Raw genomic sequence first — 20,438 nt, forward strand, 5'->3', positions numbered from 1 at the left:
ACCCGTGGATGAGCGCTGCCATGGTGTGCTGTCAGGGGCGATAACGGCCAAGGTGCCAAACACCATGTACACTTCAAAAGGTATCCCACACCAAAGGGGCAATCGTTCACATGGCCTCCTCAGACCCCGTGTCTCCAGGCAGGCCTCCCCTGAGGCAGGCCGCCCCCCTGCAATCGACATAAGTGTGTCTCCATTCAGCAGTCTTCCTGTGCCTTGTCTGCACGCCCACCTGCCCATCCATCCACCCCCGTCCCCTATCAAAGGCATTTCCCACCCGTGGATGAGCGCTACAATGGTGTGCAGTTAGGGGCGATAACGGCCAAGGTGCAAAACACCATGTACACTTCAAAAGGTATCCCACGCCCAGGAGCAATCGCTCACATGGCCTCCTCAACCCTGTGTCTCCAGGCAAGCCAAGCATGACGCTGGCCGTCCCCCTGCAAACCACATAATACCACGACATACACACTTCATTCATTCACTAACACACCCCTGTTTCTAATACTTTATAAACCACTTGATATGTCTCATGAGAACATCTTTGTGCTTTGCAAGTCAACTCCTGAACGTTCTACCTGAGAAGCACTGAGATCTATGCTAATCTGCTCATCGTCGTGCCATCTGTGACCGCTTTGAGCAAACTCGTCAGTGTGCTACCTGTGGCCATCTACCTGTTCTCCTGCAACATACTGCTCGGCCTGCTGAATCCAACTGTTTGTTGGTCAAGGTAAGGCCATGTATCCTAGTCATATTCCTGTCATTTTTAAATTTCTATCTCTCACTATCACTATTTCGACTCTGTTGATCGAATAAAAGAATGGGTCAGACATTGCGGATATCCACTGTATGAGCTTGAAAGTAGAGTCCAACAAGTCTTACAGGACAAGAGGGGTGATCGATACCGCATCTGCAGCTGGCACTTTTCTTCGAACATGTATGCCACATCTTGGGTAACAAAGAAGAATAAACGGCGAACGATACGAAAATTGCTCGCAAACGCTATTCCCACTCTATTCGTCCACATTCCGCCACTGGTGAGTTAAGTGTACGTTTTTAGCTTTAGGCCTTGCGGTAGTGTGTAGGTAGCCAAATGGATTAATGGATATTTTAGGTGTTGTTTCCAATTTGTAATACTTTCGACATTTATATGAGTCTATAGCTTTTTGAATAATGCAAATTAACAATAAGTTACTCACTATCTTTCACAAAAAAGAAAGACTCTGGGTAAGTCTCTCGTAACCAGGACTAATGTCTGGCAGAGAGACTCCCAGGACCCCCCTTGTCAATTTGCATATTTAAGTAACTTTGGGTCTCACCCTAAGTTACTAGGGGAATCCAGACTGGACCCCTTGCTCACTATTCTTAGAGAGGCACAGCTCCTCCCTACTGATGAGGTCCAACCAGACCGAAACACGTGTCTGGGGATGCTGTTGGTACTCTTGTTCAGAGGAGAATTGCCTAGCATTTCGGTGCTGGACTGCCCCAGGGCAGGACAAAGACTGATATGTTTGGGATATTTCTTCTCTGTGAAAGATAGTGAGCTAAAGACTCTGGGTAAGTCTCTCGTAACCAGGACTAATGTCTGGCAGAGAGACTCCCAGGACCCCCCTTGTCAATTAGCTTTTTGAATAATGACATTTATCAATATATTATTTTTAGATTTCATAACCCACAAACGAAATCTATATATGGGCACAGGGAACTGTGCTATATTGCGCATTTTCAATAGCATTACTCAAGTATTATGTCTCCTTACATGGCAATTTTAAATATTGGCATTTCATTATCAAACAATAATTTACCTTTACAACTGCTTGACTACCCCTTGAATCTGAAGCAAGAACATTCTACTTCCGTGACGTGCTCGCAGTTATCAACCACTTCTAGTGCGTATCAGGTAATCTTACTTGGCTATTCCGCTACAGACTTGTTTTATGCATGTCAAGTAATAGTTTTTATGTATTGTGTGATTATTTTACCAATTGTTTGGTTAGTGCTTTCCAATTGATATACACCTTAGTTGTCGTCCCCTGGTGTTTATTTTCAATTATAATTAGTGTTATCCATGCAAGTACTGTCTTACAGGGAGATGCTGAAGCGTCCACCACATTGACAACAGCCCTAGATGTTCTTCAGCAGCATGAGGTATGGATACTGACAGCTCCATCGACCTTGATCATCAGGACTGGAACACTTGTCGTTTGTTCTACACCATGTTTCATTCGTGGTTAGCCATTGATATGTACCTGTGCGGTCGACCCCAAGTGTGTGTTATGTTTTCAATATTGTAATCCTTACTAATGCAAATACTATGTTTCAGGCAGTTGTTGAAGTGTCAACCCCCGCACTTGAGGCAGAGCCTGACATTCAAGTAATTCCAGGGGAAGTGGAAGCGGGACCATGCGGATACGAATCGGCGCAATAGCTTTCGGAAGTGCGCACTACATTTACAACATCCCAAGATATTCTTCAGCAGCACGAAGTATGGATACTGACAGCTCCATCGACCGTGATCATATAACGTGATTCCATTTGCTATACTTTCTTCCCTATAAACGCAAGTACTGTGTTTCAGGGAGACGATGGAGCTTCCACTACAATCACAACATCCCATTTAGATGATGCAGATGTAAATAAATCGGAGAAATAAGTCGATTAAATCTGATCACATTTAAATATTCCTTGATTCTTTTAGACAAAGCATCATTTGTGGTTATCTCTTTATATGTACCTGTGCCGTCGACCCCAAGTGTGTGTATGTTTACAATATTGAAAACCATACTAACGCAAGTACTGTGTTTCAGGGAGTTGCTGATGCATCCTCTCCAATACAATCATTCATGGCAGTCCATGCAGAGCCAGAGGTATGGATACTGACAGTTCCATCGAACTAGGTCATCAGAGCTCAAATACTTGTCGTTTGATTGTTCTACACAATGTTTAAATCGTGTTAAGCTATTGAGATGTACCTGTTTGCTCGTCCTCACGTGTTTTTTATGCTAACAATATTGTGATACATAGTAATGAAAGTACTGTGTTTCAGGGAGTCGATGGAGCCTCATTCCGTGCTGTCTATGCGGATACAGAAAATATAGTCGTTGCAGCGCAACAGGAAGGGAAGAGATGCGGAAACGAATCGGAGCTACAGCGTGCAGATGTTGAAGGTCGAGTGATAAAAAGTTGCAAAGAAAAGAAACAAAAATAAGGTTAGTTACAAACAGTTCATAACTTTAGAATTTTTTTTGTGCTGGGGACTATTTTATGTTTTTTTCCAGTCAATTGTACTATACTTTATCCTGTGTTTAAACTGAACATCCCTTTTCCAATCTGTCCTCTAGTTACCCGTGGGTGTACAAACTATACATACACAGACAGTGAAGCGAATGAGAGATGTTGCTTGCCAGACCATTTACACTATGGAGGAACCATTAATTCAGACGCCGCGTGTTGAGACTAGAGATGCTCATGTCCAATGGCCAGAACATGAAATGAATGTGTTCGGAGAATCCAGTAAAGTTGTAATGGACCATTGCTACAGTGCGACTGCAATACCACAAGAAGATGATACTGAATGTATTGAAGATAGCTCTGAAGTAGTTGCAGATCAATTCACACAATCTACACCCGCCAAAAAATTGCCACCAAAGGAGCTGTCGACATTGTTGTGTTCTCCCATCAATGTTGAAGTAACAGATGTTGAAATGACAGAGAATGAACCAGCAGCAGCATTCACTGACGCATCAGAACCTGATATCGGCGATATTTCTTTCAATTCTGCTGATATGTCCGCAACGATGCAGTCCGAAACAAGTGTGATGCCGGATGACAGTCTAATGAAAGAGGGCAAATACATAGTATTCGACAGTTGTTTGATGGAAATTATAAGTATGCTGAAATGTGGCCATTCCGTCAGAGGGAAAGTATGTGGGAAGCCATTGATTCATGTGACTCGTCAAAAACAAGGCAGTAACGTCACAATACATGCCGCCTGTAGATTAAATCATACGTTCTCATGGTCTGCACAACTGATGCTGGGGAAACTGACAGCAGGCAATCTACTGTGTGCAGCTGCATCACTTTTTAGTGGCTCCAGTTTTAGAAAGTTAGAGTCTTTCTTTCAGTTTGTGGGACTCCATTTCATTTCTAAAACGCAGTACTACAAATTCCAACATGATTATCTATTTCCGGCCATTAGTGATGCTTGGAAAATTGAACAATTGTCTCTAGCAAGTACATTCGAAGGCAAACGATTCAGGCTAGCCGGCGATGGACATTGCGAAAGCCCTGGATTTTCTGACAGTACTGCACCTACCACTTTCAGGACATGGATAGTAAGAAAATTGTGAGTTCGGTAGTCGTGCAGGTGTCCCAATGTAAATCCTCAGTGGCCATGGAGAAACTAGGATTTATAAAATCAGTGGAATATCTGCAATCGAGGTGAATGCACATCGACCTCATAGCCACAGACAGACAAGTTTCAATTGCCAAGACAATGAGAGAGCAGTTCCCACATATTAAACATCAATTTGATGTATGGCATCTTGCTAAATCAATCAATAAGAAAATCTCGGCTGCAGGGAAAAAAAAAGGTTTGGAAAGTATTTCACAGTGGTCCCAGTCTATCAGCAACCATCTTTGGTGGAGCTCCAAAACTTGTGAAGGGTCAGTGGAAATCCTACTTGAAAAATGGCAGTCACTGATGCACCACTGTACCAACGTTCACCGCTGGACAGAAAACCTACATTTCCACCAATGTGAACATGGCCCTTTGTCCCCAGAGGAGGCACGGAAGAAGAAGTGGTTGGTTCCATCTTCACCCACACATAAAGTCACTGAGAAGATTGTTTTCGATAAAACTCTATCAGGAGATTTGAGGGGGCTGACAGAATTCTGTCACACAGGAGGTTTGGAAGTGTTCCACAATATGTGCCTAAAGTACAGGCCAAAGCACTTGCATTTCAGCATGCAGGGCATGAAACATAGGACTCTACTTGCGGTTTTGGCCCATAACGAGAATGTGTGCCGTGAACAATCTAGAACTACAGGTAATGTAGGGATGCTTCGCTACACTACGGCCTTTGCAAAAAGAATTAAGCAATGGGTGATCAAACCAGTCTATGAGGAAATGGAGTTCGACTTTGTTAAAGGCCTTATTGTTGCTGTACTCCAGAAGCAAAGATATGGAATTTTGAGCGTTTCTGTGCAGAGCACTGATGCATTGCCACCAAACATTGCCACTGTGCCATGTCCACCCAAAGAAGAGCTTGTTGAGAAGTACAAATCCCGGTTTAAATCATTATAATCTGATTGTCTTTTTGTAAAAAAATGTTATTGTACAGTGTACATACAAAGTATGCAAACCCTAACCCCTACCTTCACCATCCTGGGTGGCGAACAACCTGGGTGTCATCTTTGACTTCTCTCTCTATTCACCTCATATCGCTGACCTTGTCAATATGTGTATGTATATATTTTTGTTGATGTAACTAAGTTGCGCAATCTCATGTAAATGCTGCACACTGTTAACCGAGGGGAGGCTTGCCTATTGCAAATAATAAAACAAACAAACAATAAATCTCATTTTCAACTCAACTCCTCGGGTACTTTATACTTTCCCTGACCTTCCCCCAAAAAGTCAATATCTCCATAGTTATGGTTCTCTAGGGCTGCAAAGCTCGCGGACAACGAGGACAAAATTGGGAGCCTTAGAATGCGCCAAGCGAGCCGTTGCAGATGGGAGAGAAGCCAGTTCGCATTTGCACATTGAGGCCCAGTACATAGATGGATTCGAAAATTCAAGTTCTCACAGATGGCTTTACTACGGGATGTTGCAAAGTAAGAATGTGTGCTCATTTCGAGTGAAGGTCAGCGGCTTTGATTTTCAGTTTGCGGCCTGAAGAGGCCCACAACTCGCACTGGCAGTATAAGGTTCTATTTTTTTTTACCTTGAGAGACAGGGACCATGCCGAAAGGACTTCATTTGAAGGAGGGGTGCAGTAACATAAGAGACGATAAGGCAGAAAATTCGGAAACTAGACCGAGTTTCATGTTAGTTCAGTATACGAAAAATCGTTGTCACGAGCACAGTGGGATTTACGGACTGCATTACGCAGAGACACAATGGAAATTGCAAATATAATGTAAGTAACTCTTTAGACGCTTTTATACCGGAATGAAGAATTAATGAATGGATGAATGAATGAAGAGCAAGTAAAACGTGTGTGGGATCGTCTTTGTACCGGGCACATGGGCATGCAGGTCCACATTCCACACGCATGTAGACAAACAGTCGTTTCTCATTGTGTGTTAACCTCGATTTATTTCGTTAGTTTTCGCATTGATTTTAGAGCCGAACATACTCCATTGCACTATCCTTGCAAGCAAATAGTTTCTGATCGGCCGTAATAAATAAAATGAATAATAGTAACAAAGATCGGCTGGCCAGACTATTTATAATTTTTATGTTTTCAAAACAGGTACATCCTACCCTACTGCTACTGCCACCAGTTTCAGACCCCGGCAGATGGTTTTTTCAACCGCCAGCTGCAGCTTCTTGTAAACAACTGCACCACTTTGACGATCTTATGGGACGATCGCCAAGTGCCCATATGCCCTTATGCGGGACTAGCGGCTAGAAGCAAAATATCAACCTTTACTCTGGCCTAGTGCCTAGTTGATGGAACAGCCTTGCGGTTCACTGTGCGACCAAAGTGCTTCTTTTAACGAAAACCAACACCCTGTGTACCATAAAGGAACAGCATGTGACTCACGATAAACTTTTCCGGATTTGCGGATCAAGAGAAAAGAAAAAAAATTAATTCCAATTTAATATGCCAATTGCTGAATATTCTCTAAACATTTAATGTCAAATAAATGTACTTTACCAAATGTACCGTATTGCTGTTTGATTTTAAAGTACAGTTTCATATTCCGAATTGTGGCGCGCTGTGTTGTGAATTGATCTGTGTTGGTTTCGGGGTTCTGTGTGAAGTCGCGTAGAAGACGACTGGGCGCGTTTGCCTACGCAGCACAGTAACGTCACAGAGAGAGGCGGGGAATATGAATGTTTTGATAATGTCAGGCTCAGGGGCGGGGGATATGATTTAATGCCGCAAAATCAGGTCAGCCAGGGCGATGCGGCAAATGATAGGATTATCACAAAATGGCAGCGCCCTGGTGCCTGTTTTCGCATGCGTTTAAGGGACGAAAACTCGGGTAAGGTCCATAGGAAATTTTTCTAAAATCGTGCGACTTAGGCTTAAAAACAAATGGCCGACCCATAGGGACAATACAAAATTTTGACCGAACCATTCCTTCAATTTCATGATTGCAGGCGATATAAAATGTAACTAGACCCAAGACAGTACTTTATGGTCTGTAAAATCATCAAGGACTACATCACAAGATGTCAATACTTTCAGACTTTGTATTTTATGAAAATGTTGAAGAATACAATTATGATTATAAGGCTATGGTTTTGATTTCTTAAAATGGCTTCCAAACTGAAGATAAAATGATCCCCCATCTGCCACACTGTTCTTCACACTAGAAGTTCTCTCCCACTCTTTTCTTACAATCTCACTTTTCTTTCATACCAAACCTACACTCATTTTGATCACTTTACACCTTTAACCATCTAGGAACTTGCATGTATTCCCCCCTACCCCCTTACCTCCCTGCCCTTTTCATCCTCGCTACTGTCATCTCTTCTGGCCTGGTTTAACATTTTCACATTAATAGTTTTCAGTCTCTCACCTATCCCACTACTCTAAAATTTCTGAGAGGTTTATCTTAAATTACATAGAAAACAAATTAAGGTTCACACATTTTGGAAACCCCTCCAATATGTGTTCTGCTCCAAACATTACATGGTGGCTGCTCTCACCTCTCCTCCATTACCATCCCATTGGACCTCTCCACTGTCTTCATCACTATAGACCAACACTCTATCTTCCCATCTTTTTGCTTCCTCTGCTTTATGGACATCATAGTTGACTAATTTGCCTCCTAGCTCTCTAACTGATCCAGCATCACCTCATGGAACTCTAATACATTCTCCCCAGAACCTTATGGGTGTCTACTAAGGATCAGTCGAAATGTCAGTCCTCTTCACACATTGCATCTCCTCCCTGGGAAAACTAATTTTCTCCATTGGATTCAACTACCAACTATTTGTTGATCATACCCAGATCTCCTTCTCCGTCCATTCCTCAAATCACTGAAGGTTTAACCAACTGCCTGTCTACCATCATTGAGTGGCTCCACGTTTCCTTATGCTTAACTCTTCAAATACAGAAGTCATCTTTCTCTGAGCCTCCAATTCCGACCCCATATTCCTCCTCCTATCTCCTTTTCTCTGAACATCCTTACCCTGTCATTCATGGCTTGCATCTTTCGGGTTCTTTTTGATAGCTACCTGAAACTCGTCCAGTTCATCACAGCCACTAACACTACGAGGCACAACCTAATCAACATCAGGAAAATCTGCCTGCCCCTCTCTTACTACTCTACAGAAACTCCTATTTCTACTGTAGTGCTTAAGACTTGACTACTGCACAAGCCTACTCAATGGTGCTCCCCTCAACATTGCTCCCCTCAAAAGGTTCTCAACTTTGCAATATGTCCCCTCGTTAACATACCTATATCTTTCCACTCTTTAACCTACCGTCACCATGCTGGATTGTTTTTTCATGCAAACATGTTCGCTCTATAAGTTCTCATCTCCTTGTCTTTAAATCCATCCTTGATCTTGCTCCTCGACTACCTCAAAAACATTCAGGCAGTCTGTGGAGCTTTAATACACACTTCTCCATGCCCTCTTTCCCAGCACCTCAACAATCCGAATGTTTCAAAAGCCTGTGAAAGATTGGTATTCCATTGTCCTTCAGTTTACTTTGGAGATGCTACAAAATGGTTTTGCCCACGACTGACGCCTAATAAAAATAAATCCCACTGTACTCTCCCTCTCTGACTCCTCTTCTCACTGCCACCTATCAGTCTCCTGCCTCCACGTGCGCCCTGTCCTGCTTTTGATTCTTCTCTTTAATTGCCCCACTCCACTAGCATGCTTTCCCCTCAGTCATCAACGCCATTCCAAAAGTGTAACTATTCAAAAACCAGACTCAAACTCCACTTGCTAGCAAGTGAGGGTCCCCCTGACTGCAACTCTTTTATATCCGACCTTCTGTGAACTCATCCCTTCTTCTAATGTCTCACAGCATCACCCAATGTAAATACAGGCTTTGACTCTGAATGTCAGTCTTTTTATATTTTGTCTCCTATTTCCTGTCCCTGGACTATGTCTCTAAGTTACCCCTCCATTACTCGACTTGCCCCACACAGTATACTGATTATGTTGTACAGGCTCCCTACCGAGGACTGTGTCTGCCTTCTCTTGCTGTGTACTCTGTAAGTAATTTCTGTTCGAAATGACATTCTGGATATTTAATTTAACAAAATAGAAAAAATGATCAAGTACATTAATTCTGTCCCTTCATTGACCTCCATATTCTGTTAAAAATCCTACAGATACCCAGTTAGTCTTATGTATATTCTGTACACATGACTTTTGAGCTTGTCTATGTTGTCCCTGTTACATTGTCCTGTTGTGACCCCAGAAACTGGCCCAACACATCACGAAGTAAAGCTTGAAATGTAGCATTTTACAGGTGGTTAATCTGCTTTCTAAGTTTTTTGATTTTATAGAGAGCTTGGAACTGTGAATAGAGCATAAAGGGAAGCATGGAATGCAGGCTTTTATTGGTAATTACAGCCCATATTCTACAATGTTTGATTGTCTAATTAAGTGATATTTACCAAGAGCGGATATTCAACACTGCTGATAACGGGCCACTGGTAAAGTTAAGGGCCTGCGCAAAGGGGATCAGAGTCACATCATAGACAACACAAGTTTCATTCACGTTGTCTATCAGAAGTAACTCTGAACCCCTCAGTGGAATATTTTGCCATAGATAATAGTCACTCATGTACAATCCTATATTTATTGTATGGCAGATGATACGTGTGTTCCTTTTTCTTCATATTCAATCTAAGGGCATTGCTCCCATCTGCAATTAACAATTCGTTCCATATAAAAAATGTTCTTTCTTTTTTTCCAGATACTTTTCTAAGACGTGGTTTTGGATACAAACTACGAGCATGGGAGCCAGAAAAAGGACTATCACTTCTGAGTAACATCGACTTAAAAAATGGAGAGCTAGTTATCCAGAAGTCTGGGTTTTATTATGTATACTCCCAGACATATTTCCGATACCAGGAACCAGAAAACGGCTGGCATTCAGTCGGAACAAAAAGGGTGAAACAATTGGTTCAGTACATCTACAAATTCACAAGTTATTATCCAGAACCTATACTTTTGATGAAAAGTGCCAAAACCACATGCTGGTCTAAAAACGCAGAATACGGACTACATTCCATTTATGAGGGAGGGGTGTTTGAACTGAAACACAAGGACAGAATTTTCGTTTCTGTCAGCGATAAGAACTCAGTAAATATGGACAACGAAGCAAGCTTCTTTGGAGCCTTTTTGATTAGCTGAAGAATTAAGAGAGTAAACATGATTTTGACTTGAACCCTGCTACCCCATTGCTCCATTTCTGCAGAAGCACTCATCATTGTGCAAAACGGGGTACATTTCATTGGTAGCCGGTGGTGAAGCATTTGTGGAACACACATCTGAATCGTTTCCTGAGCTGCGTGAAGACTCTACACGCTTGTCTTTCTCGAAACCGCACATACTGAATATTTTCTTAAATAGGTATATTTGTATACACGTATACATGAATGTAAACTTGCTCATATCATCTCCCTAGTAGAGATTGCATGGCGACATCTTATTGGAGAACATATTGCGTCACTCAACTTTAGCCCTTTTTAACCAACGCGGAGCAGATGTTCTCCAGATGTTGGCACGCTACTAACTATTAGGAAACTTGTGGGCAAAAGTGGTCAAAAGGGACACAACTCTAGATGGTTGCTTTTCCAACTATGTGCTTTAAATTCAAAAGGACAGCTATGGCACAGCCATGTGTATATGCTTTATATAAAATATTGTTTGATAATTGTTATTGCACTACATTAGATGCCTAAAGCTTAGAACAAGACGTCGAAAACACAATACTCTGAAGAGTTACTCTTTAAAGCACTAATCCACTGAGCAAAGTTACAGTCTAATTAATGAATATCTGCGCTTAATAACAACTCTATTGCGGGCTTGTAATGGAATGACAATACCCCCGGCCCATGAAAATTCCATTTTAATTGCCTTGCAAAATATCATTGCAGTTCAGTAAAACGTAGAGAGAAACTGGAGTGCCTTGTCAGCACTTGGCTTTTAGTTCCAAGTATGAGTTTCTGAGGCTTGCATGCGCTCTCTTCAACGATAAGGTCTATTCGCAAGCGGCAGAGCATACAAGTGAACAGAAAGGCTGTGGCGCAAGAGCAACTCAGAAATGTGACATCATTGCACTGAAAACATACCCATCTTCCTCCAAAACACAGCCCCGCCCACAAACAAAATCTGACTGAAGCAATAGTGTCATGTGATTGAGGCAGCCAGAAGAGGAAGTCTGAGGTCAAAAGCAAACCCACCTGCCTACCTAAAAAAAAAGGAATCAATTAGGCCAGCCTTCGAAGGGATGGGATGGACGGTGTGAAGAGGCTGAGGAAGCTTCATCAAAGAGTTTCAATGTAAAAGTGAACCGCGTGTCAGCAAGAAAAGGAACAAGTAAAAGATAGCTCACAAAATGGCGTAAAGGAATACATTGGTTAATGGAGGAGAAACATAAGAGAGCTTTTGCTCAAAATAAAAGAATCTGGTGTCTGGAACAAGCCTTATCTCCACAAAAAGTTAAATCTATGAGAAATGTGCAAATTTGGCAAGCAACTGATTTGGCAACATCCCAACCCTCGCCCACATCTTTTGAGGTTGCATGAATGTATTTGTGTAAAAGAAGAAGAATACAATGTGTTTTTTGCTTTGTGTTTTCCATAAACCCACAAAAAAAGCACACTTTCGGCACACAGATCTCAACATCAGACCAGCGCGGGATATTTGAGATATAACTCAAGACGTTCACTTCAGAAAATGCACGTGTACATGCACAGCAGGTCTGGATATGCACAAATGGAACAAAACATCGAACAGCGGAATCAGCAGGTGGAAAGGCAAATACGTGTGATGTAGAGAGGAGCTATGCCGACCTCATCAACCAGAAACCACAAATAACTAATGTAGGCGCCTGCCGTTCACAGAGAATCCTACATAGACAATTAGCTATTGGAATAACTCTGGAATGAATGTATGCACATGCATCCAGACAACAAGGCTCATAAGGAACATTAGGCAACGTCCTCTGCACAAATTGAAAGGGAGTGTAACGGGCAAAACAAGGTGCATATATCTTATGTTTGGAATGAATAGTGAAACAACACATTTTGAAAAAAGAGGGAAATCAGAGGAAAAAACAAGGTATGAAAAGAATCAAGGTTACTAACTATAACACGGAGAGATCTACAAACGTTGGGAATGCAAATGTTAATATACAAAGACTAGGTATGAATTCTCTAATCCAAACAAAGTCCATTCCACTACAAATTAAATCTTAACACACTAGACCATTAATTGGCAGCACTTGCGGATACCTCCCATACAGGCTATAGATGACGTAGGTCTTGGAAGTAGCGGTGTGGTGTGAGTGATGGCTTCACTTGTAGTGGGATTGGCTTTCTTTGGACTAGGGACCTAATATATTGGGTCTGAGTATTTGTACCTTCTGCCTGCATTCCCAACATTTTTAGAGATTACAATTTCATAAGTAGCAACCTCAACTCATTTTAAAACTTTCCACGGATGGACGAGATAAAACTGTGACGCGACAACCTACAAGACCTACTGTAAACCTCAACACATTATACAGGAACATGCCTTTATAAGAGCTGCATCACAAACCTAGCACACAAATATAACACAGAATATTAGGTAAGACTTACATGTATGTATTAAGCCATGCAGTTCCTTTACGACTTGACGTTAACGTTATATGGGGTTATCTTCATGTAACGTTATATGAGGTTACCTTTTAGGGTTGTTCTTTGCTCCTTAAGTGTGCACAGCTAATATGAGATGGTAACGCTGTTGTCAAATAAGATGTTTTTATTGCCCGATAAAATTGTTAATCGGTTTTGCAGCAAATCAACAGAAAAGCAACCTACGTGTACACCTGAAAGTGATTAGCTTAAATGAGCTGCACTATTGCTGAAACCGTTGTGTTAAATCAAAGCTACTTATTATGTGGCCCAGAAGATATTTTGGACTTCAACTCCCAAGATCCATCCCCCCTGAGGATCATGGGAGTTGAAGACCAAAACATCTGACGGGCCGCATAGTGATAATACCATGTGTTAAATAGGGAAAATTGTATTTAGATATTCTCAGTATCTCCAGAATTGCGTTCATTCTCGGTATCAAACTGATAGTGATTTTTATATTTTCAGGAATCAATTCATCCAATCCAGTCACTTATGGAGTTGAACTTGTATACCTCCACTAGAAGCTTTGTTTATTTTTTTATTTATTTTTGTATAACACAATTAATACCTGAGTTTTGTTTCTAAGGGCAGATCCAGGATTCGAACTTCTGTTGCTCTGAGTGGTTTTGCTTCCAAGACCAGCACGTTGCCCCTGTGCTGATACTGCTGTCAGAAGGAATCAGACATTGTAGACCTCCTTCCCTTAAAAGCATAAGGCAGGCTCACAAATGGACAGTTTAGTCAAGGACCACTTACACCTACTTTACGCCTGTAATTTGCGTATGATCAAAATGCATAAAGTTCACAAAAGGACCTGTAAATGCAAATTACTCAAGTGAACCTGAACCTTTGTGAGTCAGGCTTTTTGGACCAATGGGTAGTTTATATTTGGATTTCCTAATGTCAGCCATTTTCTGATGAGCAAATTACACAACTAATTGGGAGCACACGCTGCTAGTGAAAGCGATGCCATTGAAACATCATGGAAGACACAGCTCAGGTGAAGCGTTCAAACTATGGATACTGGGAAAGATTCACAAAACAATGTCCTTCACTTGCATGTGAGCAGGGTAGATGCAGGCCGGGTGCAGAATGCAGGCACCAGTTTGCCTGCCACAGACTAAGGGCCCGATTCATGGAATATTTTCCCTCATTCAAAGTGAATTTGCACTGCTGAAAAGTGACTTTGCAGTCCCGACACAAACCCTGATTCATGGAACCGTGCAAAGTGTATTTTTGCAGTGCAAAGTCCGGGCAAAGTCAGCGCATGGTCATTTTTGCAGTACAGAATGACTTTGCACGGACTTTTCAGCAGTGCAAATTCACTTCGAACCTGGCAAATATTCCAGGATTTGTGCCCCAAATGTCACCCTGATTCACAATGATGCGCTTGGGTGTAGGACAGCTCTGCAGCTCCTTCGCCTTGCACCAGGTAATCCTGCATCACAGGAGCAGGGGAAAGTGCAATTCTGACCAAGACTGAAATGTGTATTTCTGCATCTCCAAATCCTTGAGAAAGCGCTCCACGGATTCGTATAGTTTTTTTAATGTGTTCCTATTGACATGAAAACATGCTTATTATCATTGGACATCCAAAATTATATGAAAATGCAACCAAGAGCTATGAATATCTTATCTGGTATTCAAAGCAAAAGATGTTTAATTTAAACTATTAAGTTGGGGCAATTCACAAACAGAAACCATAGCTTACACTCATTTTTGATGTGTAGTGCATACATTTGTATAGTGCTCCAGATTAACAGTAGGACATAGGATCGAAATGAGTTTGTATAACTTGAGTTTCATAGCCTCTTGTCAATCAGGAGCACTTTGCCCGTGTCGAGAATTACACATTTATAGTGAGTGTAAGTGCTACTTTCCTTGTGAATCAGCCTTTACGAGTCTGTAGTCAGAATTTCTTTTGGGGGTCAGTGATGTCTTTAGATAGGTTAGGGGTTTAGAAAGCCGCACAGTGAAACATAGCTATGCAAATTACCATTGGTATTTAATATAAACTCCAACCAGGTATTTTTTGTAATTGGTAAGAAATGAGATAAACTTCTGAATAAATAAATAGACTTGTATAACCCATGACTTCCTGCATTTCCAGTAAAAAAGCTTGAAAATAATGTTCTGACTACAGGCTAACTGTGACATCACCACTGCCCTGTGATAAGGAAAAGGCATCACTACTATTCTGCAGTCAGTTATTATGCTTCAGTTGTGACTTCACAATACCTGCTACTTGAGCCTGCATAGAGCAGAATTGCGGCTGTCACTGCAGCACTAACTTGATAAGCTTTACAAATTCCATTCTTCTAAAATCACGTCCTTTGACACTTTGCAGGCATTCACTGACAAGGAAATTGCAGTATGTGCAATGTGTGCATTGCTGCAGTTTAATGCATGAGACCAAGAATCAGTATGTTGTTGCTTACTTTAAACCACAAAACAAAAAGGTTTTTTCATACATGTTATTAAACTGCTTAAACTATGTGTATGCAACAACTTAGAAACATATTCTACATTGATTAGAAGTACCAACCACTGGAAGCTCTCTTGCAATACATTAAGTAAGAGGCCAGGTATTGAGGGGATGACAGTGTATGGCCATGTATCATAAGGAAAGAAACATGCTCTACCAATTGTAAAAAGTATATTGTGAGGGACCTCAGAGTTCTGCGTACTTATAAAGGAGCACAGCCTTCGGGCTTGTTCCTTTATTTGGTCACAAACTCCTCTGTGACTTCCAATATGCGTATAACTGAAGCCGGGGGGTGGGGTACTTTATCCCACAAACAGCATAATAGATCTAACTGAAATACCATGTGGGTTTTTTCAAGCTAAGCCAAATTGTCCAGGTTTTTATGTTTACACGTGTTGCTTAATTCTGATGTACTTACAGATGTGGATACTGGGACACAAGGAGATGAAGTTATTTGCCCACAATCACACCTCTTTGTGGGTAATGTGAGGTTCACAACCTAGATTTGCAGGTTCCAAAATCATCAGCTCATGCTCATGTGCATTTGGTGCCGTCCCCAGGTCTCCCAGTGCTCTATGAGAAATTCTGGGAATTTAAAATGCCATGCCACAATAAAAAAACAGTCATGGGCGTGACTGCAACACTATCCTTAACGTGAGGTGTAGTGTACCAAAAATCCCTCATGCGTCGAGGGCCCTCAGATTGTTTTTTCCACCAACCTAGTTGGTTGCCTATGCAGAGCTCGCAAGAGTTTTATATTACTAACTTTGTCTCCATGACCTACGGTCGTCTGGTCTCCTGACCAATATTCTGAACGATTGCCTCATGGATTCCTGCCGCCGCCGACATCAACAACTGCTCGTCAATTGTCCAACTGCTTGATGACTGTCAATTGTGAGGCCTCGGCCCTCCGGCCAGGCCCCTACAGTAGGGAGAGTGGGGCCCTGGGTTTATTCATCTCTAAGAATATATTTCCTTTACCCCTCTCTTTCTCTTCTTGGTCTGGCTGACGCTACCAACTGCTATGGAGAGGATGACCTTTAAATGTTGCCTGTCGTGTAACAGCAAGTTTCCTTGGAAGAACACCCATTGCAATCGGTGTCTTCCTCGAAATTACGACGAGCGTTCATGCAAGGCCTGTACGCTCTTTCGACCAGAAAACGATGAGACAGGCTGACTAAATAGTGGGCGGCCTACGCTATGCAGGCCGAAAGCCATTGCCCTGTTGGCGCCATCGCTTCAGATGACGAGGAATCTGTCAGCAGCCATGGCTCTGAATCGGAAGCCATGGACCTTTTGGCGGAGCCTGCAGGCTCCCAAATGGCCAGCGCGACAGACAGGCCACCGGCTCTGTTATGGGGAGATCACACCCCGGTGACAAAGGCACCCACGCACCACCGATACAAAAACACACAACTCCTAAGGCCTCTTCCACGGAATCGTCAAAGAAGCGCACAATGCCAACAGGGATGCTGAAAATTTCGACAGCACTTTCCGAACCTCGCGGTTCAGCACCCTCCATGCAGCCGCTTTCACAGCATGCGACTGGGCATCCCTCTAAAACGGCCGTTCACCCTAAAAAACATGCCATCGTCGACAAACCGTCCAAGGACGCACAAACACCTAAGGCCTCGCTTGAGTCACCGACTGCAACTGTGCTGTCAGGCGTGTTGAAACCTTCGATACAACCACCAAAAATTTGCAAAAGCCTTGCGGCTATCATTTTGGTGGCCACAGACCACAAGGGCACCCCCTCTCATCTAGAGGAGTATTATGAAGCGCCCGGACTCATTTTAAGGCCTTATTGGGAAAATCTACGTCTCCCGGGCAAACTTTTCCACCTCCAGACCCTTCTGCCTCTTCCTTATGGACTAGGGAGAGGTTTGAACAATACATGGACAAAATGGCCCAGTTTATTGACTTTTTGGACAGGTACATTACACCAGAAAGACCCAGGGAAGAGGACTCCAACTCCATTCCTTGCAAACTGCCGAAATTACCCATCTCTGCACGTGGACACCAGGAAGATATCTTGGATGTCCCAGAGGACCCAACACAGGAGGATACTTATGAAGACATTAATCCTTTTGCACAAGAGACGGCTGATCAAGACCCAGACTGGGATCAGGATCAGGCAGAGGATCAGGACCCTTGGCTATCACCAATGTATACCCCTGACCCGGACGTCATCTGTCCTTCTTCTCCACAGGGGGATGTGTCACCTGTTGACAACCAGATGTTGTTTAATGCTATTCTAAAAAGAGCAGCCGCTCATTTCCAAATTGCAACACATGAGGCAGCTTCAGACTCAGACTTTGTGGAGGATATCTTCAAAGAGAAGGCTACGACTAGTCTAGCCATTCCCCTAGTGAACTCTATAAAGAGGCGCCTGGCCCCTTCCTTGCTTTTGCCGTCCCTCACCCGGGCGGTCAACCCTGCGTTGAAAAAATATTCCACCCATCACCTTCTGACCCACTCTACAAAAAGGGGTCGTGCTACACCAGATTCCTTGGTGTTCACTACTACTCGGAAGAGGGCGGGGGTTCCACTGTCTTCGGCGGAAGCCCCTCCGGACAAACACTGTAAAAAGCATTATGCCCTGGGTAAATGGGTCACCGCCTCTACGGCCTACTCTACAAGGATCGAAAATAATACCACTCTCCTGGCAAGTTACAGTGTTGTACAATGGGGCCTACTTCAGGATGGTCTTTAAGATGTTTCAGAGCCCAGCCGATCACACCTGCTGGCGGTCGTGGCTGAAGACAGACAAGTTACCCATAACACATTGAAGAACACCCTGGACTCTGCTTAGACCGCTGGACCCACCCTAGCACAGGGGACTTTACTTAAAAGACATGCCTGGTTAAAGAACTTCGGCTTTAAACCCAAAACGCAGGCCTCCCTGATCAACAAGCCAGTGGAGGACTCCAACCTTTTTGGGAAGGCTGTTGATGACACCCTGGAGATGGCTGAGAAACGACACAAAACACTAAAGTGGCTTAGCCGGATCGCAGCTGAACCCTTCCCCCAACGTGGAGGCTCTAACTCACGCCGGTCCTTTCATGGCCAATGTTTTTCCAGCTCTCCCCGACAATACAGCTCAGGGAATCCCCCCTGGTCCTCCAGCCAAGGCTCATCTGGTAGCCATCAATACCAAAAAAGAGGTCCTCGTAGGGGCAAGGGTAGAGGCAGGAACTCTACTCGTAGAGGATCCCTGGGCCTCCATCTCAAAGTGACACGTAAATGTAAATATGCCATTTCAGGAATTTTGATTTTACCTTGTAAATAAGTACATGCTTATATGTTACATCTAAAATAAATGCATTATTTTATTCCTGGTTTCAGAGTTCATCTATCTTATTATATTTATCCGATGTATGTTACATTTCTTTTTGCAGGCACTCTTCAAAAAATAATTTCAAAACCAGAAGCACTACTTCAGATCCTATATGCACACACAAGCTTCATTTATCTAGAATTAACCTCTATATGAATACAAAACGAAAACAATGACAAACTTTTATTGGAAAAAGGAATTTTTAGAAAGGTGATGTAAGGTAGGTCCTGTTTTAATGGCCAGGCTTAATAGTTAAATTTAAAATTGATGTTTTTATTTATGGAAATTCCATAAAACCAGAAGACGCAACAGGAATAGACATATGTGTCAACAGTGCAGCTACAAAAGAAAAGTGAAAATCTTACTAGATAATGGGATGGTAGAATCCATATGTTTGCATTCTAAAGGCCCGATTTGCAAAAATGTTTTCACTGGGACTTTCCCATTTTAAAATTCTTTTGTAAATCAGGCCCAATGAGTCATAGTGATGAATTTGATTGCTACGACTGTACTCTCGCTTCATTCATTTGTGAAAAATACTAGTACGTCGCACTGCAATTTATCAGGCCTACCAAAAGAGGGTATGTGATTTATTTTTCTGTGGGAGGCATAGCATTGTCAAAATAACCAGAATGTAATGGTCTCAGTGCAGAGGGCACTGCAACAACCTGCAAAAGGCTGTCCAGACCCTTTGTTTATATTAATTACAACTGATAATTGGGGAAATCTGAAATGTTTCATAACAAGACAATTCCCTACAAGTCATGCACGCTCTCAGTTATGGAGAGTCTCTCTACTCAGATGAGTCATCTGTTTTTGCCCTAAGCTTCTTGTTTGCGTATGGAAGACTAACCTCGAACCTCAGGCCATCCAAACCAACTACTTAGGACCAGGTTGCAGAACTCTAACTGAAAGTAAACTATCCATGGTGTTTCTTGAGTTAACAGGTACTAGCAAGGAGAGATCCAGGGACACTCACTACTTAATATTGAACTGCGCCCTTTTCCCTCTTTTTATCCTGTCTCTCCCAACTTGCTCTGCTCCTCTCAATTTCCTAAGCCTCCCCTTCAGCAAACACAAAAGAATGAAGACGCTAACTTAAAGCCTCTGTCTAATGATTTCTTGGTCTAACCCAGTGGTCTTCAATCTTTTTTGTCCTGGCCCCCCCCTGATAAAAAGGTGGGCAGGCCAGGCCCCCCCAAAAGTACCAAAAGGACAGTGAGTCCAAATGTCTATGAACTATTGCGTGCCCTCGCCGCCCCCTGCTCCTAGTATACTCCCTGGGCTCCCCCAACTTCTCGCATCACAGTCTCTGGACTCCATCATCCCATTCCTAACCCAGTCCCTGGGCTCTCCCAATCCCACTACAGGCCCTCACTATATCATGCCCCCCACCCCCCATCCTGCTCCCACCACAATCCCTGGGCCAGTGGCGTCTGGCAAATTCTTTAAGTGGAGGGGCATAAACATTTCCCCCAGATATACCATAGCCACAGAGCCTGAACCAATCAAGGGGGGTGGTACGGGGGGCGTTCTCTCCTTTTTAAATAATGGGTTAAAATGCTG

General features: G+C 42.8%; 1 protein-coding gene across 3 annotated transcripts in view; it reads left to right on the forward strand.

Annotated features, from left to right (window-relative positions):
• Positions 1 to 18,874, forward strand: part of TNFSF10 (TNF superfamily member 10) — a 211,492-nt gene extending 192,618 nt beyond the window's left edge. For all 3 annotated transcript variants that reach the window (XM_069618735.1, XM_069618736.1, XM_069618734.1), the window contains one exon: positions 10,119 to 18,874. In XM_069618735.1, the coding sequence (XP_069474836.1) occupies positions 10,119 to 10,558 (440 nt within the window). In that variant the 3' untranslated portion in view covers positions 10,559 to 18,874. The remainder of the gene's footprint in view (positions 1 to 10,118) is intronic.
• Positions 18,875 to 20,438: the final 1,564 nt, after the last annotated feature.

The sequence above is a fragment of the Ambystoma mexicanum genome, chromosome 10, assembly GCF_040938575.1.
Source record: "Ambystoma mexicanum isolate Mex_15411 chromosome 10, UKY_AmexF1_1, whole genome shotgun sequence".
NCBI classification, from domain to species: domain Eukaryota; kingdom Metazoa; phylum Chordata; class Amphibia; order Caudata; family Ambystomatidae; genus Ambystoma; species Ambystoma mexicanum.